Raw genomic sequence first — 25,670 nt, forward strand, 5'->3', positions numbered from 1 at the left:
ACCAGATGCAATTAGAAACTCAAAATTAAATCCTAGAACAATTCTTCTGTGCTTAAAGATTACATTTTAAACTAACAAATTAATGAAGTCAAAGTGAAGATGGAAAGCAATCCAAAATGAAAAATAACAAAAATACTACATATCAAAATGTGTTGAATGCAGCTAAGCATTAATTCCTAGAACTAAATACATGTATTAGGAAAATCAAATAAAATAGCTAAAGACTAAAAGGGTAAGTATCTATCCATCTCAAAAACATCTCCCTCAAGACAGGCATGGTGCCCCATGCCTGTAATCCCAGCACTCAGGAAAAAGAATGGGCAGAGAGGCAAAGAAAAGCAGAAAGAAGGAACTAATCAGACTAAAAAATACATTGACAAAATACTAATGAATGTACTGTACAGGAGTGTTGGTGAACCTTTTAGAGCCGAGTACCCAAACTGCAACCCAAAACCCACCACAAAGTGCCAACAATGCAATTAAACCTGAATACTGGGGTTTTAATTTAGAGAAAACAACTCGCACATTCACATCTTTTGTCTTAAAAGAAAAACAAATAACATGTGTGCCATAGGTTCACCACCACTGCTGTAGAGCATCGACAATGTCAAAGGAAATGGGCAGTCTTTGACAAGCATTGGGAAAAAAAGATGGGTGCACAAACCCTCCAAGTGAGGAGCAAGAAGGGACCATTACTATGCTCGTAGAGACTTAGAGTATCAGGTAAACTCTATAGCCACATACTTGAAACCTAGATGATCACCTAAAAATGTAACTTACCAAAAATGACTGAAAAAGGAAAAACAAAAGTCATTTTAAAAGCCTAAATCACAAGTTTTAAAATTTTTTCCAAGAACACTAGGATTACCTAGCTTAACTGGTAAGCTCTTTGGCGCTCGCAAAGCTGCTCGTCCAAGCCTGAATGCTAACTCACTGCCACTCAGCTAACAGGAAGCTGGAAGCTGCCTGAGGCCAAGCTGTGGTTTCTCACAGATCTGATTCTCCTGACACACACCTAGAAGACATGGAGAAGGCCCACGTGAGAAGTCAGTGATCCACCTTGGTTCCTGTGGCCTCCTGATCTGCGGCTGTGGAATGGGATCAAGACCAGAAAAAAAAACAGGCACTGCTGCACTGTGCCCACACTCACTCACATCATATCCCCAGCAGCCTGGCATGCTCCATGCGAGGAGCTGGGCTCCCATGAGATGGAGATGTGAGTGCTGCACAGAAAACATACCCAAAAAAGTGTATGCTCAGGGCTGGGGATTTAGCTCAGTGGTTCCACGGCCTGCCTTGCAAGCAGAAAGTCCCAAGTTTGATCCCCGGTACCAAAAAAAAAAATTAAATAAAATAAATCTGTGTTTAAAAAAAATTGTATCCTCATACCCCAGCAAAAACCAAAAACAACTAAAGGTGTCATTTAGGACAGCATCAAGACAATTATCAAGAGCCTTTAAGAACTTCCTCCAAAGACAGGCAGCCCCTCTACAAGGAAAAGCATTTGACTTTATTCAGGGGAATTAAAAAAAGACCCACACACCTCCATACATAAGAGGAATACCAGGCTTGTGAGCTAGACGCCTCAGCATTGTAAAGATGCCAATTCTCCCCAAACTGATGTACAGGCTCAGTGCAATCTCGATCAAATATCCCACAGATTTCGTTTCTTTGAACTTGACAAGCTACTTCTTAGACTCATGTGAAGTACAAAAGAACAAGAAGAGCTAAGACATTGTCAAAGAAGGCAAGTGTGAGGAGACTGCCTTCACACAATTCTCTATAAAGCCCCAGTAATTAAGACAGACCAGCTGAACAAAGAGAAAGCCCCAAACAGACTCAAATGTGTGTGTGTGTGTGTGTGTGTGTATATACATACATATGTATATATGCTTCCTATGTTACAGAACACTGAAACAAGGAAAAAAGACAAGCTTTCCTCAAAATTTACTAAGAAAACATGGTATCCACTGGGAAAAAGGGGAGACTAGATCCCTACCTTATTTATACCATGCACTAAATACATAAAGGACTTCAAGATGGGAGGCAAAGTACACAACAATCACAGATAACACAGGAAATTACTGTACCTTCACACTCTAGAGGTAAGAAAACAGTTCTTAAACAAAAAGCAGAAAAACAATAACCTTTATTCAGGGGAAATCCTGACAAATGTGACCACATTAAAACTGAAATATAAAAAGACCCTACAAAGTTCATGAAAAAACAAGCCTCAGAGTGGAAAGGTATTTATTATACATCTCCAAAATACATAAAAGCTCCCAAAATCAGTAAGAAAAAGACAACTCAACAGGAAAATACGTAAAAGACCTGAACAGGCATTTTTTTAAAAAAGAAAACATGCAATTACCTTGTACCCTATGCCTATTTTTATGCAGCAGAATATACATAAAAATGCTCATTTCAACACTGTGTAGCAATGTTAGTATAAATAGTAATACAGGGCTGGGGATTTAACTCAGTAGTTCCGGCACCTGCCTCACAAGCGCAAGGTCCCGAGTTAGATTCCCCGGTACCAAGAAAAAAAAAAAAAGATAAATAGTAATACACACATGTAATGAGATCTTACACAGAAGTGAAGATGAATTAATTACATATCTTCAACACCTTGGGTGAATCCTATAAATATTAAAGAAATGAGTAATATACAAAAATTAAATGCAGTCTATCATTTTTACAAACTTCAAAGTACGCAAAACTGAAGTACAATTTTTAGAGATGCATGCACAGGTACAAAAAGCATTAATAAAAGTGAAAAAATAGCTGGGATAACTCTGTAATCGCAGTGCTCTGGGGAGGCTGAGGCAGGAGGAAAACAAGCGAGAGGTCAGCCTGGAAAATTTAGCAACTTAGTGAGATCCTGTCTCAAAATTTAAAAATGAAAAAGTCTTCACTGTGAAGGCTTTAGGTTCAATCTCCAGCACTGCCAAAAAGAAAAGGAAAAAGAAGGAAGGAATTAAGGGAGGGAGGGAGGAAAGAAGAAATAATTAGTACCGAAAAACGAAAGCAATATTTGCCTGGTGGAGGGAGAGAGTAGTAGTGATGAGGAGAGGACACATGAAGGACTTCAAGGTGCTGCAATGTCCCTTCCTGACCAGAGCAAGGGTCCTGAAATAGTCTCTAGAAATATCGGTGGAACTGTACACACGTTCCATAGTCTTAAACAAGAAAAAAATTAAGTCAAGAAAAGGTCTCCCTAAATAAAGGAGGTGAGTGAAAAGCACTGCTGGACAATTCCTCGCAGGGCTCTAAAGGTTGCTGGTGCCAAAAGAGGATTTTGTATAATTAACTAAGCCCTCGAAGCACAAGTCAACTCAGAAGACTGCGTGACAAAGTGCCCAGTTTAGACATGTAACACCAACAGGGAGAGGATTTGATTCTTAAAGCTTAAATCCTCCTGCACGTTTAACAGCCTTTTCAGTTTTGCCTCTGACCTTCCTGGCTTTACAAAGCCCAAACGAGAGGCAAATGCTTGTGTGGAGAGAAACGTTCTACTGAACTCGACCTGCAGATTGCCTGTCTGGGGACCATGCATGCTGAACTCCTCCAGACTGTAATCTGCGCTACTGATTTGTACACCAAGTAGTCTTAAACTTTGATGCCAGTACAGTGTAAGTTGAAAAGTAAAACTCCACTGGGGGAAAAAGCTAGGTCCAACAAAAGAACAAGTACAATATATAACAACTTGTTAATTATAAGGAATCAACTGTCAACTATTTAATAGGAAGTGGATCTGGCTCTTCATTATCGCACTAGGGGGACCACCATTTCCAGGGAAGATAGAATAAGTAGTACTAGCGTTTCCACCAGGTATGCCTAGAAAACAACAAAGATATAAGATACTTTTCAGACATCGGACAACATGCCATGCTGGAATGTGATCCCTGAGAAGGAAAACAAATGAGGTGAACCCCACAGTCACCAGAGCTTTCTGCATGGGAAGACGGGCCTAAGAAAGGATGAAAGGGCCCTGAGCTAAGGAGATAGAGACCAGAGTTCATGGAGGCAGCTGAAATTGGTGGGGCAAAGTACCCAAGAGGAGTGTTCACAGAGAAGGAGCTCCAGAAACCTATAGAGGTCCCTCGGGTCCCTGACTGCATGCTAGGCCAAGCATGCTGATGGTGAGACTCCAAGAAGCCAGGCAAACAACAGTTGCTGGGGAAGAGGAAGCCAAGTGGTTGGAAAATACAGGTTCCAAGAAGTCAGAATTAAAGAGAGTTAGGTTGGTAAATAAATACCCAGCCGAGACCCAGCATATCCAGCAGAGACCGCAACAAGGCCACGGCTGGGCTCAGAGCTAACCTAGACCAAGAGTGTAGGCGTCTCTAGGTAAGAGTCCTCAGATTTCTACACAAAGGGCAGGGTAAATAGTCCAAGCTTCATGGGCCAACCCAGCTTTGCCCTTGCTGCGCCAAAGCAGCACAGATGACACATAAGTGATATGGCTATGTTCTGAAAGACTTTTTATAAAAATAAGCAAGGGCCACAGTTGGTCACATTTGCCAATCTTTGACCTCAATATGCTTTCAAAGAGATAGAAAACAATCCTTGAAAGAATGAAGCTCATCAAGAAGTAAATGAACTTCCTGCCAGGACACAATTCAATGCTGCTGTTTCACTGAAGACAAAAACGGCCAGCTGTTCAACAATGCAACATTCACTAGACCATCACTGTGGTCCATCATCCAATCAAAATTACTAGACATAAGCAAAAGCAGAAAAATGTGATCCATAACCAAAAGAAACTCAATCAACAAAAACAGAACTGGAAATGACAATGAGGATGAAATAACAGATGAGAGCTTTAAAATAGCGTTATGAATGTGTAAAAGGACTAACAGGAAAAAGTGAACATAAAGAAGAGAAATATAGGGCCAGGGATTTAGCTCAGTGGATCCACCACCTGCCTCACAAGCGCAAGGTCCCAAGTTTGATCCCCAGTACCAAAAAAAATGAAGAGAAATATAAACTATAAAGGCCCAGATGGAATTTCTAGAGGAGAAAAATATGATTTCTGAAATGAAAAGTACATGGGATGAGCTGGATAAAAGCGCATCAGATACTGAAGAAGCGTGAAGACAGCACAACAAAAATGAGCCAGGCTGAAGCACATAGGAAAAGGGGCCTCCAGGGAGCAACAGCAAGGCCCTAAAATAAATGTAACTGGAAGACTTGAGAAGGTGCCAGAGGAAGAATAGGAAAAAAGCTGAAAATATAATGGCAGTACATTTTCAAAATGCTGGTGAAAACTCTAATTCTACAGACCTAAGAATCTCAACGAGCCATAAGCAAGCTAATGACAACACTACACCAAGGCACATAATCAAATAACTAGCTGCCGATAATAAAGAGAAAAATCCAAGAAATAGCTGGAGGGGAGAGAGGTACCTGTTACAAAGGAGGGGGGACAAAAACAAGAGTGAGAAGTGACCCCTGCTCCTGGGGAAAAAAATGAACCAGAGACAATACAGCCAAGTCTTTGAAGTGCTAGAAGTAACACTGCCAACCCAGAATTCCACATCCAGTGAAACTCTCCTTTGGAATTGAAGGAGATGTAAAGACATCCTCAACAAACAAAAGCTGAGAAAACATCAGGCCAGTAAACCACTACTTCAAGGAATGCTGAAGTTCTTCAGGCTGAAGGAATACCCACATTCTCACGCAAAGCTACACAAAGTAATGAAAGCTAAAAACGCATGTTTCTCACATCACCAGGGAAGTGGTGTGACATCCTTAGCAGGTGGGCTGTAATAAGTTAAAGATGCAAGACTGTAAACCCCCCAAAAATTAAAGAGGAACACCTAATAAGCAACAAAGGACCTGTCATAGAGTTACCTTTTTTTAACTAATATTGAAATAATCGTTCAGGTTTTCAAAATTATAGCCAGGCATGGTGGCGCATGCCTGTAACACCAGCACTCTAGGAGGCTGAGGCAGGAGGATCAAAAATGTAATCCCAGAAGGCCGGGGATTTAGCTCAATGGTTCCGCCGCCTGTCTCAAAAGCACAAGGACCCGAGTTCGATCACCGGTACCAAAAAAAAAAAAAAAAAAATTTAATCCGAGGGCCGGGGGTTTAGCTCAGTGGTTTCACCGCCTGCTGCGCAAGCGCCAAGGACCAAAGATTGATCCCTGGTACGGAAAAAAAAAAAAAAAAAAGTTTAATCCCAGACTGGGCAACTTAGAAAATTAGTGAGAACCTGTCTCAAAGCATAAAATAAAAAATAAATTAAAAATAAATTAATTAATTAAAATTTTTTAAAGGGCTGGGGATGTAGCTCAGTGCAAAGGTCCTGATTCAATCCCCAGCACCCACCCACACACACCCACCCACAAAAACTACACGGGTTAGAGATAGAACTCAGTAGTAGAGCACTTGCCTACCCTGTGTGAGGTCCTAGGCCTGATTTCCAACATTGGGGGCAGGGTGGGGGAGGGCTGCAGTAGAGGAAATGCAAATTTTTACAAATATAATTCTATCCTCTCTCTCTACCATCCATGTCTATAAATGTATATCTTTCTATAAATTTTTACACAGATGAACAATTATTTTGTATGTATATATTTTTTTAAAACACACAAATAGGATCATGCCATATTATTTATTTAGTGCCCTGTTTGGCTTTAATTAACGATGCATCTTGGAAACCCCCCATATCAGCACATCTAGAATACAGTTCCACTGTCTTTACTGCTGGCACTGAAATCTACTGTATGATGCATCACAGCTTAAGTACTCCTTTCTCTGCTGATGGGCACTGGGTCATTTGTAGGTTACTCAATAAATATAAAGTGCCCCGTACCAAAAAAGTAAATAAATATAAAGTGAGTAGTGAATGAATGCTGCAATAAACATTCTTATAGAAAATTGGGATAAAGCCAGTTTCCATATTTGCTTGGATTTATTATTCCCAGATTTTAAAATAGTTTCATAATTCAATAGACAATTGCATAGTCATTTCATTTTTTGAAAATGCTCATACTACTTTCAAACCACATCTCTAAGTCACAAACAGCAAAAGATCATCTACAGAGTCAACCATAATCTAATTAACATAAAATATTTCTCAAAGAAAATTCATCTCCAGCAGGAATAATCTGAGCATTATTTCTCAGAAATATATAGTTAAGTGAAAACTATAGTATATGTAACTTTAATATGGTAGTAAAATAGATTATAAGTTAGGATCCACTGTCTAAAATTAAGAACAGCAATACAGAACATTAATATAGCACTACTGCCTCTATCGTAAACACAAATGTCCAGGGAGAGGTCACCATAAGCAAAGGTAGAGCAAGGAGCTAACATCCAGTCCTACTCAGTGGCACCAGATTAGTGTCAGGGATCTGGGCCAGAGGAACGAAGCAAGCTCCACGTCCACTCTGGCCTTCAGGTGCCCTTCTGACACCTGGGCTCCAAGACAGCATCTACGGTGAGGACGGCACCTACAGCCCAGGGCCACTCAGTGGCCATCGCTTGATACCTTTCATTACAGGACTGAAGCAGAGTCAAGCACATGCACCAAATAGAAATTCAGAAGGATATGAATCAAACCAGAATGCAGAGGAAATTCAATTCTGGAACACAGCAACACGGTCCTAGGTTTAGTTATCAGAGAAGGCAATCACTGTACAGAGTAAAGGAGGAGGCTAGCAAGCAGGATGAGAAGACAAAGACCCAAATGCAGGCTGCAGGAAATGTGGTTTCAGGTCCAATTCCAAAGTTGGCCAGGTCCCAACTTCTGGTCATCCCCCACACCTCACTCCACATGAGAGCTGAAGGATTTCTACCTCAAAGCTTACCTGGGCCTGGGTCCCACCTGGAGTAGGGACCAATACGGAGCAGAAGAGTCAGAGATGCACCAACAACAGAAAAGGCTTCTAGAAGGACGCGTGCAGAAAATTTCTCACAGACCACAGAGCATAGGAATTAACAAGTTTGACCTTTGTAGCAACTTCATCAGAAAGAAGGGAAAATAACGATCTCTCCACCCTAGTCTGATCTGATAGATTCCCAGAACTGTTTTAAAGAGAATACTTGTTTTGAATGAAATGAGCTTGACCTCTAAAGAAAATGTGAAAGCTATTATTGGATACCTAATACTTGCCATGATGGCTTGCAAGAATTGGTTCTTTTTCGGTAGAGTGTTCCTATTGATTTATGGAAAATGTGCCATAAAGTCTAGTTTTTGATACATCTATAACATTTACCAGAAATTCATTCAACATGGTCGTGTAGAGTACAGATCTCAGGAGGGCTCCTGTACTGTCTTGGGCTGGAAAAGGGCAGTCATTATGAAGGAAGGAAAGGATGGACAGAGGAAAGGAGGGAGGGAGAGAGACAAGGAAGGAAGAAGGGAGAGAGAAGAAACCCAAGTTGCCCAGCTTGGAGCTCCTACTAGGATGGTGACTGCTGAACCACTTCTGCCCCTCACCAACTGATGGAAATTCCACGCACAGCCTACTGTTTCAATTGGGCAAGGCTTCTGTTCAAAATCTACCAGATATTCAATCACTTGCAATATCTAAGCCCACACAAAAAATAGGATGGACCTGACTAGCTTGGCCACAGTGAGGATGTGGACAAAAATACTGTACAAAGAAGCTCAAGTCAGTGCTCCTCAGAACAGTACAGACAACCATTTACAGTAATTCCCCAACTTACAAACATATCAAAGTTAGAAACTTTCACAGACACCAATGGACCTTGCATTATGAACATTCATAGATGTAAACAAATCTCAGAGGTAGCTCACGTGCCTGCCATGTTCATTTACAGTACTTGTGTGTGCCTATATTTGGTTTTTTAATGCTTTACACTATATATTTGTATCAAAGGTATAAGACTCACTTTGTTGGACTTAAAAATGAATCTTACTTACAAACAGTGATGAGTCAGGGACTTACAGTACTGGGCCCTTAACTACATATGTATCAAGCAGTCCCAGGTCCTTCACAAATATCCCATGGACTCCCTACAACTGTGCCGAGGTAGGTAGTCTTAGACAGTTTGCAGACGCAAACACTAAGACCAAAAACAGACAGCTAGAAAGCTGTGGAAAGTTTGGATGAAGGTCAGTTAGACATCAAAGTCCATTATCTCAGATTCTAAAGCTTTCAATTCTCAGGAAAAACAAAACTCCATCAAGATTGTCTGACTCAAGGTAAGAAGGGACTTTACACCATGATGAGTCTCAACAAAAGCTGCATCCTGAACATCAGTAAGAACACTGTGACACCAGCACTTCTACAAAGTGTGACCAAAAATACAGTGAATGGTTGCAGGGGCATTTTCAGAGAAAGACACACTGCCATTAATCCTCCTTCAAAATATGCCTCTCATTTCAAGCACACTATTTATTCCATCACTCTTGTCACTTTCTGAAGCAGTTCTAGAGGTTCTCTTTCATGTCCTTATGAGATGTGGTCAAAATGATGACTGCTGATGCTGCACTGCCATCCAACAGAAAGGCAGCTTGTAAAACATTACCGTGCGTCCTCGTTCACTTTATCCACCAGGATCTTACACCTTGTGGCTCTTCCTGAAAGTGAAAGTGACTTGAAAAATAAACACTTTGAATCAATTTAGGACACTGAGGCAAGAACAAAGATAAGTGTGTTCAAACTGAGGGGGAGTACTTTGAGCAGGATTAGTGGCAATATGTCTTTACTGTAATAAATTTAACTTAAACATTCATCATATATTCAATCAGAAGTTGTCAGAGCACAAGGCTTGGACGCCTGACTCTGCCACTTATCAGCCAAAGAATTCATGCAGCTGCCTTCTCCAAATAGCCTCAGTTTACTTAACTGTAACAAGACATGCCTTCTGAGGTGGCTGGCAGGATTAGACAGATCCATGCTTTTTTAAAATTTTTAAAATTTTTTTTTCTGGTACCAGGGATCGAACTAAGGACCTTGTGCTTGCAAGGCAGGCGCAGCGGCATTGAAGCAAATTCCCAGTCCCATGCTTTTTTTCTTTAATGCAGATGATAAAGAAATAAAAAGTACAGGAGATGGCTCTGTTTTCACATCTCCCTTGAAAACAGCAGCTCCCAGCCCACCTGCAGCTGGAGACTAACCTAGCCCAGACACATATTTTGACTCAGCTAAATCAGGACATTAATTATCTCCCTTATAATGTTTACTTTTTTAGTAAATTTCATTGAAGTGGAACAGAGGTAAGAGTGCCATCTCCTACTGTGCTTCAAAAAGTCCTCCCTCCCCCTAACTGGACCCCATGCCTTCCCAAGGGCAGGTCCTTCCCTCTACACTGCAACCAGCCAATCTTCTCCCAACTCTCTGGATCCAGCTCAGGTCTTGTCTCCTCACCCCACTTCTCTTCTGCAAACCCTCATGGGCTGAGTGAAACACAGTCCCGAGCAACTGTACACATATCTCAAGATCGTGTACTGCGTCCACTACACAAGTCTGTAGGTATATTTTACAATTCTACCCAGGGTTACGGGTCTATACCAGTGGTGGGAAATCTATGCCACACATGCCACAGCAGGCTATTTGTGTCACTGAAAGCTATGAAAGGTTCTCCATCACTGGTCTATACCCTTACCATTCCCACAGGAGCTGGTATAGCAGAGGGTACTTACAAGATCAAAAAACAAGGGACAAATAGGTGAATGCACATTGTACATCTAAGGAGCTGGTATAACTGCTGTCTGCCAGGTTTAGCCATTAACACCTATATTCTTCCAAAATCAGATAATGCAGACTCATGAAGACAACCAGCTTCAAGTCTGTTACACCACCCATGAGCTCAGTGACCTCTGGCAAATAATTTAACCTCTCTTGCCTCAGTTTCCCCAATCATAAATAAATTGATGCCAGAGTTGTTATGGAAACTAAATGCACTGCTACTATAGAAAGCCAGATCAATGTCTAACACACCGTAAGTACTACTTAAAATGAAGCCTTGCTTATTGCGATTTCCAGAGGCAGGAAAAATGTTAAGAGTCAGTCGACAGCTGGCCTGGGGATTTAGCTCAGTGGCACTGTGCCTGCCTTGCAAGCGCAAGGTCCTGAGTTTGATCCCCAGTACCACAAAAACAAAACAACAAAAAAGAGTCAACAGCTGCAGGAGCAGTTCTCAAGTGAGGTGGTAACTCGCAAGTGTGTATCTTATTATCATGCCTCAGTTCTTACAAGGGTAAAGATATCAAAAATATAATACAGTCAGAAGGGCTGGAGGTGTAGCTCAGTGGTAAAGCACTTACTTAGCATGCACAAGGGCCTGTATTCAATCCTCAGTACCACAGGGGGGAAACAAACTATCAAAAATATATTTGATTAGGCCTTTATATCCTCAGGTTTTGCATCAACACCTCAATCAAACAGAACAAAAATATTCTTTTAAAAAATGCATCTCTACTGAAGATGTAGAGACTTTTTTCTTATCATTATGCCCTAAACAATGCAGTAGAACAATATTTACATAGCAAATACTTACTGCATTTGGTATCGTAAGTAACCTAGAGATAATTTAAATAAAGGATCTGCACAGGTTATGTGCAGATCTACATCATTTTATATAAGAGACTTGAGCTTCCTTAGATTTTGGTATCCATGAGGCGAGTTCCTGGAATCAATCCCCACAGATACTGAGGGGTGACTGCTATCTGCTCTCTGCAATTCAGAACTATAAACACGGAACATGGAAAAGATAATCCAGGTTTGTGGAGTGGAGAAAAGGGAAGACAGAGAAAAAGGAAATACATCAAAATATTAACAGTGGTATAATAGGATTTTATATATTTTTATTTTCATTATGTCTTTATATTTTCCAAATATTTAATATTATTTTGTAATCTGAAGGAAAAAATGTTTTTAAGGAATTGAGTTACTCCAATAAAAAATGTTAAAGTTTTGTTATAATTTTTTATTATGAACAGACATAGTGGCACAAGCCAATAATCACAGCTACTTGGAAGGCTAAAGCATGAGGACAGCAAGTTGAAGGCCAGCCTGAACTATATAGTGAGGTGAGGAGGAGGAGGAGGAAGAGGAAGAGGAGGAGGAGGAGGAGGAGGAGGAGGAGGAGGAGGAGGAGGAGGAGGAGGAGGGGAGGGGAGAGGAGGGGAGAGGAGCGGAGGGGATGGGAGGGGAGGGGAGGGGAGGAGAAGGAAGAGATTATTCACCAGTGCATCTTCAACACTTAGCATGGTGCCTGGCACATAGGTTCTCAATAAGTATTATCTGAACTACTAATGTCTATGGAGCAATTATTTGAGAATCAACTGCCCTTTTCCTGCCTTGTACCCCCAACCATCCCACCAAAACGCAGTGATTTTCACAGACTCCCTACCACACCAGCATAGGGCTCAGGAAAATGCCCTGTGGATAAGAGACACCATATAAATGTCTAGAGGGCAGAATTCCTTCAACCACTACCTGTCACTCACTGCAGAGGGACAATTACCACATCGTGTTTCTCCTTGACTTTTTACAAGGATGTCACTTTTTTAAATAAGTTCCTCAAGACCCACAATCATGTCTCATGTCCCTATGTCCCACACCATCCCAAGCTCAGTGCCAGAACACTTATGTAAATGGTATTAAATGTTTACTAAAACAATGATTTCCGCACAAAACATTGACAAACCCTGGTAATTTTTGTTGTTTGTCTATTTGTTTGTTTTTGAGACAGGGTCTAACTATTTCATCCATGCTGGCCTTGAACTCTCTAGCTAGCCAAGAATGGCTTCAAACTCGTAACACTCCTGCCTCAGCCTTCCAAGTGCTGGATTACAGGGATGAGCCATCACACCCAGCCTAATATTTGTTTTTAATAGCAAAAACTAATAGTTCATGTTTGTGCAGTTCATTGTATGTACAGTTTGCCTCAAACCCTAAATGTAAATTAATATGCTCCCAAGTGCTATGGGTTAGCAATTCTGAGACTTCCTCTGTACTCCCGGCTTGGGCAAATGATTAAATAAGGACCATGGAGCTAGCTTCTCACTGGTGGGAAGGAGTGGCAAGCAAGGAGAGAAGAGCAGAGGGTAGGTAGCCAGTGGTAATGGGTGGCACTGAAGCTACCTCTGTGCATTCATGGTGTCCAACATGAAATAAAAATCAACCTCCCATGCAAGCCTTTCTTGTTGAGAGGGCCTGCCAGTGATGCACACCTGGAGCAGTGAGCACACCCGGTGCCCACATCTTAGCTTCTAAATTCCATTCTCATGTGCTCACTTTGGCAACACATATACTAAATTCCACTCTCATAACAGAAACCAGGGTTTCTGGGGAAAGGCAGCATCCAGGACCAAGCAGAGAGTTTAAAATGTGAGCCTGGAATCTCTTGCTACGCAGGAAAGTAAGAAAGTACTCAACACTGGCGTGTGAAAGGGGCAAAGGAGAAAACATGACAAGGCAAGAAAACCACTAATAATAGTAAGAAATCAAAAGGGCAAAGATAAGAATACTGGAACAAAGCAACATGAAAAAGTCACATGGCTACTCAAAAGGTATAATCTCAACCTGAATATGAGGAAGACATTAAAGAAATGCTACCAAACAGTCTCTTTAGAAGTATCAAGGTCAGGGCTGGGGATTTAGCTCAGTGGCACTGCGTCTGCCTCAGAAGTACAAGGTCCTGAATTCGATCCCCAAAACCAAAAGAAAAGAAAAAAAAACCGTCAAGGTCAACAAATTTATAGACAGTGCAGCAGTAAAGCAAGGCACTGTGGTATGTGCCTGTAGTCCCAGCTTCTTAGGAGACTGCAGCAAGAGATCACTCGAACCCGTGAATTTGAGGCCAGCCTAGGTAACATAGCAAAAATTTCATTTCAAAAAAGACAAAAAGAAGAGAAAAGAGGGCCGGGAAATGCAGCTCTGGGATATGGTACTTACCTAGCATACTCAAGATTCAAACCCCTGTACCCCAAAATGGTGGGGCAGGGTGAGAGGGGGTAATAAAGGAGCAGTGGTTACCAAAGGCTGGGGAGAGGAAAGAACGAGAGATTAAAGTTTAATGAGCATGGAGTTTCACTATGGGAAGATGGAAATTGCACAATGCTATCATAGCTTGGATCTTAAGTGGCCCCAAAGGCCCATGGGGATTTAGCACACTATTGGGAAGTGATACACTTTAAGAGGTGGGCTAATGAGAGGTCTTCCAGTCACTGGGGTGGTACCCTTGAAGGGAGGAGTGAGACTCCAGCTCCCCACTTTCTCCTTTGCTTCCTGGCATGAGGGGAGCAGTTTTGTCCCACCACATGCTCTTGACATGATGTGCTCTTTTGTCATAGGCCTAAAAGCAATAGGGTCAAATGATGAGGGACTGGAACGCCTGAAACCATGACCCAGAATAAACTCTTTTCTCTTTACAAGCTGATTATCTCTGGTATTTGGTACAGTAACAGAGAACTGACCAACCACAAACAACAATGTCAATGTACTTAATACCACTGAATTGTGCACTTAAAGATAGCTAAAGTGGTAATATTTTACCACAGTTAAAAAAAATCAAAGTGAGGAAATTCTAAGAAAGGCTAAGAAACTCCTCTAGATTCAAGCAGACTACACAAAGTAATGTAATCTTGAATTATGCTACTCAGGATGAATCCTGGAAGAGGGGAAAAGGCAGAAACTGCTAATAAAGTGACATTTTGGGGACAAATAACAATATTTTAATGTGAACTGTGGTTAGTAACAGTATTAGGTATCAATGATAAATGCCCTGGTTTTTACATCTGTGCTGTGGTTCCCAAGGGAATGCCCTTGTTCTTTGGAGATACACACACACACACACACACACACACACACACACACAGATGCAAAAGGGACAGAGCCTCCAGCTGACTCTTGAGTGGAGACATACACATATTTAGGAGTGAAAGGGGACAGGATTTCCAACTAACTGTTCAACAGTTCAGGGGAAAATATTATGTATTTACATATGAAAACAGAAAACCATAAAAAAAAAATGAGGCAAGACGTAAACACGTGGTGAGTCTGGGATAAGAGGATATGGGAGTTCATTATGCTATTCTACAGTTTTTCTGTAAGTTTAAAATTATACCAAGATCTAAAAATATAAAATAGTACTAGTGAAGAACAAAAGACACAACCTAAAAACCATACTGACAGTTGGGTAAAATTAGAACTTGTTATCAATGACTGTTTCCTCTTGGGCTGTTTCCTGTTCTGCCTCCAAAGCATGAAAATGCTCTGCAGAATCACACTTCCCCGTGCCTGACAAGTTCAGGGGTGAAGAACATGTTACAGCATTAATATATAAGGCCAACATTTACTAGAATAGCATTTTCTACATTTCTAATTAGATTTAAACAAAAGAGGTGTCAAACTTCAGCTCTACTGAAACAAGGCTTGTAGATGACCAAAGTACCTTTTTAATGTCTTTGGGATAAAATGATAGAGCTGGAAACCTGGAGTACATCATCTATATATAATCCACATGCTACCTTGTTAAGACTCTAGCTTTAGAATTCTACAAGGTGATAATGAGGAGGAAATGTTCATATCCATTTCAAGACTTCCCAAAAGCACGTTGTTCAAAATGGAACATGGCACATTATTTTTAAGCAGATGTTTTAAATCAAGGTGGATGGTTCTCTGTGACTCCTGAGATTCACATGAGACACATGCTGAGGAAAGTTCATATGGTTCAAGTACAATGAAGACAGAGTGACTGAACCACCAGACAGTTGACACTGGATCATAAATTCTGCCACTCACTAACTCCACATTCCAACCACAGTTCCGACCACAGTACCTTCTCCAAGTCCACAGAATCCACATCCTAACCTCCAGCCCTACTGTGTCTGCCTCTTTCCAGGCCCTCCCCACCCCCACAGCCACTGAGATCTTTGGAAGAAAAATCTGTATTTGGCATTCCCCAGCTTAACTTCAAGAGCAGCTGCCCATCATAGCCTACGTTAGTCTTTGGTTGCTGAGGTTAGTTCCTTCAAAATGAACAGTGCATATGCTCATAAATGTGGCTCCACATAGATGATTTACTTCTTTACATGAAATCAAGGTGCTCCCGGTAATAGCGTTATTCTCACCCGTAAACACCATGACTGACACGCGCATCAGTGTATTACAGTTAGGTGCTGACATCTGTTGTCCTCCTGGGAACATTGTCCTGGAGGACACAGCACAGTGCAAGGGAACAATCAGCCTTTGCTGAACTGAATTAAAGACGTCTAGCCACCTCCTTGCCAGACTAGGTCCATTTTCCTCTCCTCACAGAACAAGATCCTACTGAGTGAGTGAGTGCTGGTGTGACTCCCTCTGCCCATGCACTGAAGTCTGGAGCCCCTGGAGACCCTGACAGTGGCAGTTAAGGCTGCACATCAGGCGACGCCTTGCCAACCACACAGGTGCTCCACGAACACCACGCAGCTCCAAGTCTCGAGAATGGAGGAGCTCGGTGACTAGGTCTTCCAGCCCTGACCTACTGTCAGGCCAAGTCTCTGCTTGACATTCTGCTCACCCGGCCTCCTGAGGCCTTGCTCCCTGACTCCAGTTTGATACCACATTCTTTTAACCATGGTCACAACTCTCAGACATCTGACAGCAGCCCCTCTATAATCTCAGAGATCCTCAGAGATCCCCCAAGAGCTTCTTTTATGAGCTACATTTATCAACATTTTCTATATTAGGAGTTAAAACAGGAAAAAAATATATTTATGAATTCATTTAAAAGTAATTATAAACTCATTACATATTTAAATAACATTTCTATGAAAAATAACTATATTTTCAAAAATTGCTAGTGAAACGTGGCACTGTTTTACATTCTTACAAATCTCTTTACTATCTAGCTTTACAAAAGACAGTTAAATTCTAATAATTTGCTTCTACATTCAGGTTTTGTTTTGTTTTGGTTTGTTTTGTTGGTTGAAGTATAGGAGAATCTGTCCTCACAAAGACACATAGCTGAAAACTACAGGAGTATCAGAAAGTATAAGTAAGAGTATTCTCTGGTATTACATCAAAACTCAGATAAGTAGTAGTTTCTTAAAGTTTTGTTGTAATCTAGCCAAATGGAATATAAAATAGAACATCCATCCACGTGCAAACACATAAATGAATACTGAAACCCACTGGCATGACTTTGAATGTATCACTTGCTTATAGGTGATTCTGCATTATCATGTGTTGGTCATTTGGAAATATTGGTTCACCAGCCAGTCAGGGTGGAGTACACCTGTAATCCCCAGCACTTAGGAGGCTGAGGCAGGAGGATCACCACCAAGGTCGAGGCCAGCCTGGACTTTGTAGTGAGTTCAAGACCAGTGTAAATTACATGGCAAGACTCTTGTCTTGAAAGAAAGAAAGAAAGAAAGAAAGAAAGAAAGAAAGAAAGAAAGAAAGAAAGAAAGAAAGAAAGAAAGAAAGAAAGGCAGGCAGAAAGGAAAGAGAAGAAAAGGAAAAGAAACAAAGACGGACAGACTGGTTCACTGACATATGAAGATGTTTCAAATGTGGACACATTTCCTTCTGTAGTAGTCAAAAAAAAATCACACTCATTCATGTCACCATATTCGCTATCAGAAGAGTCTTTTAAGTATTAGGGAGCTATCAAGCTCACAGGTAGGGATATAAGATTTCTATAACTCGAATTTTCAATTGAAAGCTCAAATTTTCTCACTGGCAACAAATATTTCCAGTTGCTTTCCTTACAGTGGGAGCTCACTAGTTCATTTTCAGCACATGCACACCAGCTACTCCAGCCTGAGGCCCAGCCTGCATCCAGGGAAAGCAACAGCTGACAAGTCTGCAGCTCTGACTCCTCCAGACAGCCACCGGGCTCATGTGCAGCAGAAAGGTCACTGCACCAGCTACTGAAAAAGCCTTGGCTCAAGAGCTGAAATGTAGTAAACTAAACACTTTCACCACTTTATCAAGGACATTCTCAGAGACTGGATTTTTTTTTTTAATTGCAGGTGAATAGCAAAGAAAACAGTAACCACTAGTGCAGTTTGCCACCAATGTCTGGATTCATGCTAAGACGTCAGTTTTACACACCACCACTTCTACACCATTGATGCCAGCATCCCCAGAGGGGAAAGGGCCAATAATATCTTCTATTAGCATGAGAAGATAATTCTGACCTCAGGAACCCCGGAAAGGGTCTGGTGAAACCCCAAGAGTATAAGGAGTATGCTGAGCAGACTGAATCAGTCCATACCTCCAGCACTGTTCTCAGTCTGCTTTTTTTATTTTTATTTTTATTTTTGGTACCAGGGATTGAACTCAGGACCTTGCACTTTCAAGGCAAGCAGCGGCACCACTAAGCTAAATCCCTGGCCTTTCTCAGCCTGGTTAATGTTGGTCTACCATCTACTTCCAAATCACCATCACCACCCATGCTGTACTTCCAATATATTTTGTTTCAGACCCATGACTTTTTTTTTTTGGTACAGAGATCAAACTCGGGACCTTGCACTTTCGAGACAGGCGCAGGAGCCACTGAGCTAAATCCCCGCCCCCCCCAACATGACTTAATACAAATATTTTAGTTGAGGCATTATGATACATTTAGATTTATTGGTTTTTTTTTAAAATGGGCTTCCTTCTCATTGCTAACCTGTAACTTATATAACTTCAAGCAAGCCAATTAAAGTCTCAGTTTCTCCATCAGTAACACAGAGATAATGATCCCTAAGCAATTTACCATGCTACTAAGCCTAGAGAGAGGTAACCTATGTGGGAGTTCTCTGTAAATGATTTACTCTGTCACAGGTACATTCTTGTTTAATCCCTAGCATGGACCAAACACTGTACTGTGAAGTAGAATAATTAAATCCTCACTTTATGATAAAAAGCTTGCTTTTATCTGGGCAAGAGAATATGGAAAAAATATCAGAGAAATACAGAGTGATCACAGGTGGTCCTGACTGCCTGGTTGGCTGCTTCAGATGGGTGACCAGGGAGGCCTCAGGAAGTGACTAAGATCTGAGTATGATGAGGAGGAACCAAGTGTGCAAAGATTAGAGGGAGGGCCGGGGATTTAGCTCAGTGGTTGCACCCCCTGCTGCGCAAGCACAAGGACCTGAGTTCGATCCCCGGTACCAAAAAAAACCCCAAAAAACAAAGATTAGAGGGAAGTGTGTTCCACATGTTACTATCCAAAAAACAGAAAAGGCAGGCAGGCACCAGGCATGAAGGCATTACAAGCCAGGAGAGGAGCTTGCATTCTATTCCAAGCCTTGGGAAGCCAGTGGAGAGGACCAGTAAGGAAGTAAGAGAATCTGATTTACACCTTTAAAACATCCCTTAACCACCATGTGAATAATCAGTTGTAGGACAAGCATGGATGTAGGGACACTAGTCAGAACACGGCTGCAGTCATTCAAACAAGAGATGGAGCCTGCCTACAATGAAATCACCATGGCAGCACAAAATTAAACCATCCAATAAAAGATATGCTTTGGAGGTAAAGTTGATAGGTTTTACGGATAAAATTGGACAGGGCAACAGGAGAGGAAAGAATTATGGATAAACTCTGGATTTGCAGCTTCAGTAACAGCGGATGGTGGTTGCACTCCACTGTGATGGGGAAAACTAACGTAAAGCAGGGAACAAGGCACCTGGGACAGGAGCATCAAGGTAGTCAGGACTAAAGACTGGGGTGAGGATCACTGGCATGTTGAGGGCATTTGAAACCATGGGCCTTGATGAGATCAGCTCCTCAGAACAGGCCAAGTCCCCGGGCACCCCCTACTTAGGTGCCAACCAGCAAAGGAGTCTGAGGAAGAGACATCAGGGACCAAGAAGAAAATCCACAGTTTGATGTAAACACAGGGGCAAGTGAGAAAAGATAAGAGTGATCACCTGTGTGTGGAATGCTGCTGAGCGGTCAAACAGGTTAAGGACAGAGGAGGGACCTTTAGATTCAGCAACAAATGATGGCCACATCAAAAGCAGTCTCCATGGACTACAACAGAGTCTAACTGCAGGAGCCGAGGAGAAAATGCTGAGGAATCAGAGGGGATTAGCAAAGGACTACAAATATCACTATCTTGGTTCAAAAGACACCCTGAACACTTTACTGTCCAAGTCTTAGCTTAATGTATCTCTTTCTCCACAGCTTATTCAAACAAGTATGTCTACAAAGCAATGCAACTGAACCTAGAGACTGATTTAAGAAACAGACTTCTTCAATTTATAGTTACATCTCCTACACACACAGACAGACCATTTCTGCCAAGATGCTAAACGTGTACATATAACATGTCTGAGAATGGCCCTCAACATACATGTAGGAAGTATGTTTACTGATGGACCTAAATGCACATAGCTATAGCATGTCTGGTAATGGTTTCTTTCACCACAATGACTGTCAAGCCATTACCTGATTCCATCCCACATATTCCAGGTAAGAGATGCATCAGAGACCAATTATCCCCACCTGCTCACTTTCCAGTGAGAAAAATAACTCTGTAATAACTGCAGAGTATCACAGTAAAACACAATTGGGAGAGATATATACCTGTGTTTAGGCATAGGTCCATGAATGATTCTTTTTGAACTGTAATTCATATATATCTAATTATTTGAAAATTACAAGCCAAAAATACTATTGATACATGTATGCATCATTCACTATACAAAGAATAAACCAAATAACAAACTTATTTGACAATAACAATATTAAGCTAACAATTGTTTTTGTTTGTTTGTGGGGTTTTTTGTTTTGTTTTGTTTTTGGTACCAGCGATCGAACTTGGGACCTTCCACTTGTGAGGCAGGCAGTGGAACCACTGAGCTAAATCCCTGGCCCAAGCTAGTAACTGTTGAAATGTAAAGAGTAATTAAGATGTGGTAATTGTGGCATTTGAAAACCAGAACTGATTCAAAACAAAGGCTATACAAATCCCAACTGAGAGTGGACAAGTACTATAACTGAAAGGATGGCAAATACTGAGGGACAGAAAAACCTCTTGGAGTTGCAAGTCAACGTTGGTGAAGATATCAGTTTTAGTAATCTGTAACAAGGCCACTAAATAAAATACCAACAAGTAACCATTAATACATATAAAATAAACGTATATGGAATTGCATAACATTCTGGGAGAAGCAAGAACTGAGCTTGCACACAGGATAGTAAATGACCTCCAGGAAGTGGTAGGTTTGGCTCCTTGTAGAGCAGGCCCACAGATGCTACTTTACAAAGATGCTGCTGCTCCATCAGGTTGCCACAACCCAGCACAGTGGGACAGGTTGGCCAGGACACCTGGCTGCTCAAGACCAGTGTTGGAGCAGCTGCCTATAACTGCAATGGCAGACCAAAAGGATAACCTGTTGGCCCAAAACTGTCTCACAAATGGAGTTTCTTTTGCCTGCAATGTTAGACTGCTTTGTATTTTATAGTATCTGAATTAGCACCAAGATTTTAAAACTGGAAGACTTCATTGTTTTTAAAAAAAAAAGAAAAAGTTTTCTGCTTCTTGAAAAAACAGACCAAGACCCAGCTGTCTCTTTAGCTGTGGCATGTATGCCCCAAAGTCTCACTGACTCTTCCAGAAAATCTACCAGACACTGAGTCATACATTTGTCTGCTGCCATTTGCCACTGAATCTGTGCTATAACTCTTAAGCCTGTTCCATTTGTTCATGCTACCTTCCAATTCTTCATCATTTGAATTTGCAACCATTATCTTAACAGGGTATGTTGAAAAGGCCCCCTAATGGTCTACCTGAGAAAAAAGACTACAAGGACTCTTTAACTTAGCTAAAAATGTTAGCTGCTGATGTTCTTCATTGAACAACTTGCAAAAGGTAGAGAAAGCAAACTTTCCCTCTGCCCTTTTCAAAATAGTAGTCTCAATATCTACAAAGATTCATACAGGGCCGGGGATTTAGCTCAGTGGTTTCGCCACCTGCTGCGCAAGCACAAGGACCCGAGTTCGATCCCCGGTACCAAAAAAAAAAAAAAAAAAAAAACGATTAATACAATTTGTTGTTATTACTAACCTGAGAAGAGCTTATTTGGAGATCTTCATCATTCATAAATTAATGTTCAAGTTAAAAGGTCAAATATATATCCAATGGGCTGGAGATAAAGCTCAGTGACAAGAGTGCTAGCGTAGCATGTGCAAGGCGCTGGGTTTGATCCCCAGCATTGTCAAAAAAAAAAAAAAACTCCATTAATCTGCTTTGAACAGTTTAATAATAGGTTTATGGTAGCAGAAGGAACCACATTTCAAAAGAACAACCTAAGCTACATCTGGTGGCACATATCTGTAATACCAGCATTCTAGAAGGCTGAGGCAAGAAGATTGCAAGTTTAAACCCATCCTGGGCAATTTAATGACTCAAGAAGACCTTGTTTCAAAATAAAAAAATTTTAAAGGGCTAGGGATATCTCATTGGTTCAATTCCCAGTACCAAAAAAAAAAAAAGGCCTCCAAATAGAATGAAAAAAAAAATTAAAAGTTACTTTAAAATACTTTTCTTATGCATAGCGATTACAAAGGATTTTAACCATATAATTACTACTAAAGATATCCGTAAGGCAGATTTTATACAACCTCTTCCACTGACCAATTTTACTCCTTAAACTGCTTTTAGATGATACAAATTTTCCTAATCTTTTAAAAATAAACCAAATGAAGAACTGAAATACTGGTTTCTAGTGACTGACTGGCTAGCATTACCATAAATGTTCGACATCATGTACTAAAAAACAATAATCTATAAACATACAGCCTAGAGTAAATCACACACTGTAACACCAATTTTCCCTTTTATACCACTCACACAAATGAAAGCAGCCTGGAAGAAAACAAACCACATTAAGAGAAATTATGTCTGCATATGTGCTCTGGAGACCAGAAAATAGATATGGTTGACAAAGGGCAGGGTCAACCAAATTGGCTGTTTTCTTTCCTACCAGTTGCTTGTGAGTAACTGTCCAAACTCCAACACCATGTGACATCCCCCCCAAAAAGACATGGACCAAGTTCCAACCCATCATCCCCCCGGCTCCCTAATTTCCATAAAAGAAATTCTGTATCAAAATCACAGCAACAAGAACCACATAAAAGGAAATCTGACTATGAGACAAACTGTTCGGAGGACTAGGATGAAGTGCACTGTAACTTTAAAATAACTTTGCTGAACATTTTCCAGTAATCTTGTTTCTTAGCATAGTATATCAGACTTCTACATTTCACCCAGCCTATTTTTTAAAACATTAAAAAAAGCTAGACTAACCACAAAAGCAGACTAACCACACAGATACAAGTATTATTCCCCAAGTTGTCTTTCCTCCAAGTGTTAACAGCACTAAGTGTATCAAAAAGCGTGTCAACACTTGCAATGCCGTATTTTCGAATTTACTTAACTTTGGGCTGAATTAAAACTTCATTTGAATTAACAGTAGCCAGTGAATAACAGCTACTCAAAACAGTTTTTTCCATTTTCAACCAAAAACTGGAGTCTGAAACGGTGTTTACTTTTTAGATGATTAACATGTGGCCGAGCACTGATGCTTTCCCAAGGACTCTTTGGCTCAGAACTTTCTTCACTGGAAAAACGACAAGTCCCAGGGATGCCGTGGGAATTCACTTACCCGATCCTTCATCCTCCAGCTCTGAGCTAGGGATTTGGAGCCTTCAATTTTCTCACAGTGTCTCTTTTTCATAAATGCCAAAGGCAGATTCCAGTCTGTAAGGTCGGCCTCATCTTCCTCCCCGAGTCCCAAAAGGGGCGACTGCAGCATCTCGGACTCCATCAGGGGGGGAGGGGGGGGAGGAGTCCTTGGCAGTAAGCGCTCGAGAACCTCCAGCCTTAAAAACTAGTGTGTACCAGAATTAATGAAATAAAATATAGAAAAAAAGGGAGAGCCAGAAAAGTAATGGATGAAGTGTTCGGAGATTCTTATCTCTTAACTCTGCGCGGGAAGTCAAGGGGGGGGGGGGCGGATGGGAAATGGGGCAGCCCAGGGAGCTCTGCACAGACACACGCACACTCAGATCCCCAGCCACTGTCAGCTTCTGAGCCTGTTGGTTCTCAGCAGGGCTGCGAGGGGAGCTGTGAAAGGCGTGAGAGACTTCGGGCCTCACGATGACCCTGCTCGGCCTCCAACGCCTGAGCAGATCCGAGGACGGTCCGGCCGTCCGCTCTGGTGCTGATTCGCCGCCTGCGCCGTCTGGACTGAGGTCTCCGGCCAAGGGGAACAGAGTCAGAGCGCCTCGGTCTCGTCGAGCCACGCTCAGCCCTGCGGGTCCCGCACTCGCCTCAGCTGCTGCAACCAGAGCCAGGACCAGCCCATCGTGCTCACCCTCAGCCGGTTCCTCAACCCCGGCTCCGCGCGGCCTCGCTGGCCCTGGCCTTTGGCCCCGTAGCTCCCTCCTGCTTGAGAACAAGTCCCGAGGAATGGGCGACACGGACGCGGGGAGAAAACGGGTAATGTGGTCTTATTGGGTCAGGGGAGTTTTGCCCTTTGGTTGGGAGGTACAGTGAAACTCCTCTCATCAGCACATCAAGGAGGACGCCATATTGCCGAGCCCCAGCATGCTCCGCGATCTACGGCGCGGCCAACAAACCAAATCTTTTCGCGCGTTCTCGCTGAGCTTCCCAAACTAGGGCAGGGAGCAAGAAGTCCCCGCCCCCGTTGCCCTGGTGACCGCGGTCTAGTTGTCATCGTATACCGCCTTTCTTTCAGTAGATGCGTGTTACCAAAGTCAATCCGACATGGAAACTATGTCCACTCAGTTATTTCTTTTAAAAAGGTTTTCGCTACTACAAATGGAGCTACACTTCTAAATTAAAGAAATCGACCACATTGTTTCTTCCAGATTTTGAAAAGGTTGCAAAAACTTCAGAAAGAACCATTGATAATATCACAAAAGATTAGAGATTCTGATTGGCTTGTGGAGTGCCCCCACATAGAATCCTCCACAGTATCAAGTCGATTTTTTGGGATTTTGTTTTGTTGGTACCGGGGATCGAACTTGGGACCTTGTGCTTGCGAGGAAGGCGCCAGAACCACTGAACTAAATCCCCAGCCCGATTTTTTTCTGAAATTTTTCCATAGAAAACCAAGTGAAAAAAAACCCTCAATTTTTTGTTTAATCTATTTTGTTTTCTGATCATTTTCTTCCCATCTTAATACAGCTTCATGTGCACGCAATTAAAGCTGTAGGTTTCTATGCATGGAGGCAAGCCTGCATTACTTCGTTTGTGTACTTCAATTTAGTAAATTTTGCCTACTGACGATATGTGGATTATTGTGTTAGTACAGCTGGGAATATAAAACCAAATGGCACTGGGCTGAGGGTGAAGCTCAGTGGCACATTGAGCCTAACATAGACGAGGCCCTGGATTTCACACACTGAAAGAGAATGAGAGGGGTAGGGGGGAGAGAAAGAGAAGAGAGGGGAAGGGAGGGGAGGGGAGGGGAGGGGAGGGGAGGGAAGGGAGAAAGAAGAAAGAAAGAAAGAAAGAAAGAAAGAAAGAAAGAAAGAAAGAAAGAAAGAAAGAAAGAAAGAAAGAGAGAGAGAAAGAGAGAGAGAGAGAGAGAGAGAGAGAGAGAAAGAAGGGAAGGAAGGAAGGAAGGAAGAAAAGAAAGGGGAGAGATAGATCTGAATGTGCCTTGCAGTGCCTGCCAGTAAACACACATCAAACCAGTAAAGCAAGCAAAGGCAGATGAAGAAAT

The 25,670-nt window shown here is 41.7% G+C and overlaps 1 protein-coding gene across 5 annotated transcripts in view; it reads right to left on the reverse strand.

The window, feature by feature from the left end:
* Rptor (regulatory associated protein of MTOR complex 1) overlaps nucleotides 1–25,223 on the reverse strand; it is a 371,772-nt gene extending 346,549 nt beyond the window's left edge. For 4 of the 5 annotated variants that reach the window (XM_021241190.2, XM_013078167.3, XM_004860899.4 and 1 more), the window contains exon 1: nucleotides 23,583–25,223. In XM_021241190.2, coding sequence (XP_021096849.2) covers nucleotides 23,583–23,744 — 162 coding nt within the window. In that variant the 5' untranslated portion in view covers nucleotides 23,745–25,223. The remainder of the gene's footprint in view (nucleotides 1–23,582) is intronic. The other variant, XM_087208321.1, reaches the window with a different exon arrangement.
* Nucleotides 25,224–25,670: the final 447 nt, after the last annotated feature.

Source organism: Heterocephalus glaber, unplaced genomic scaffold (assembly GCF_053883595.1).
Source record: "Heterocephalus glaber isolate CG9 unplaced genomic scaffold, H.glaber_assembly_v1.0 deba00000937, whole genome shotgun sequence".
Classification (NCBI taxonomy): domain Eukaryota; kingdom Metazoa; phylum Chordata; class Mammalia; order Rodentia; family Bathyergidae; genus Heterocephalus; species Heterocephalus glaber.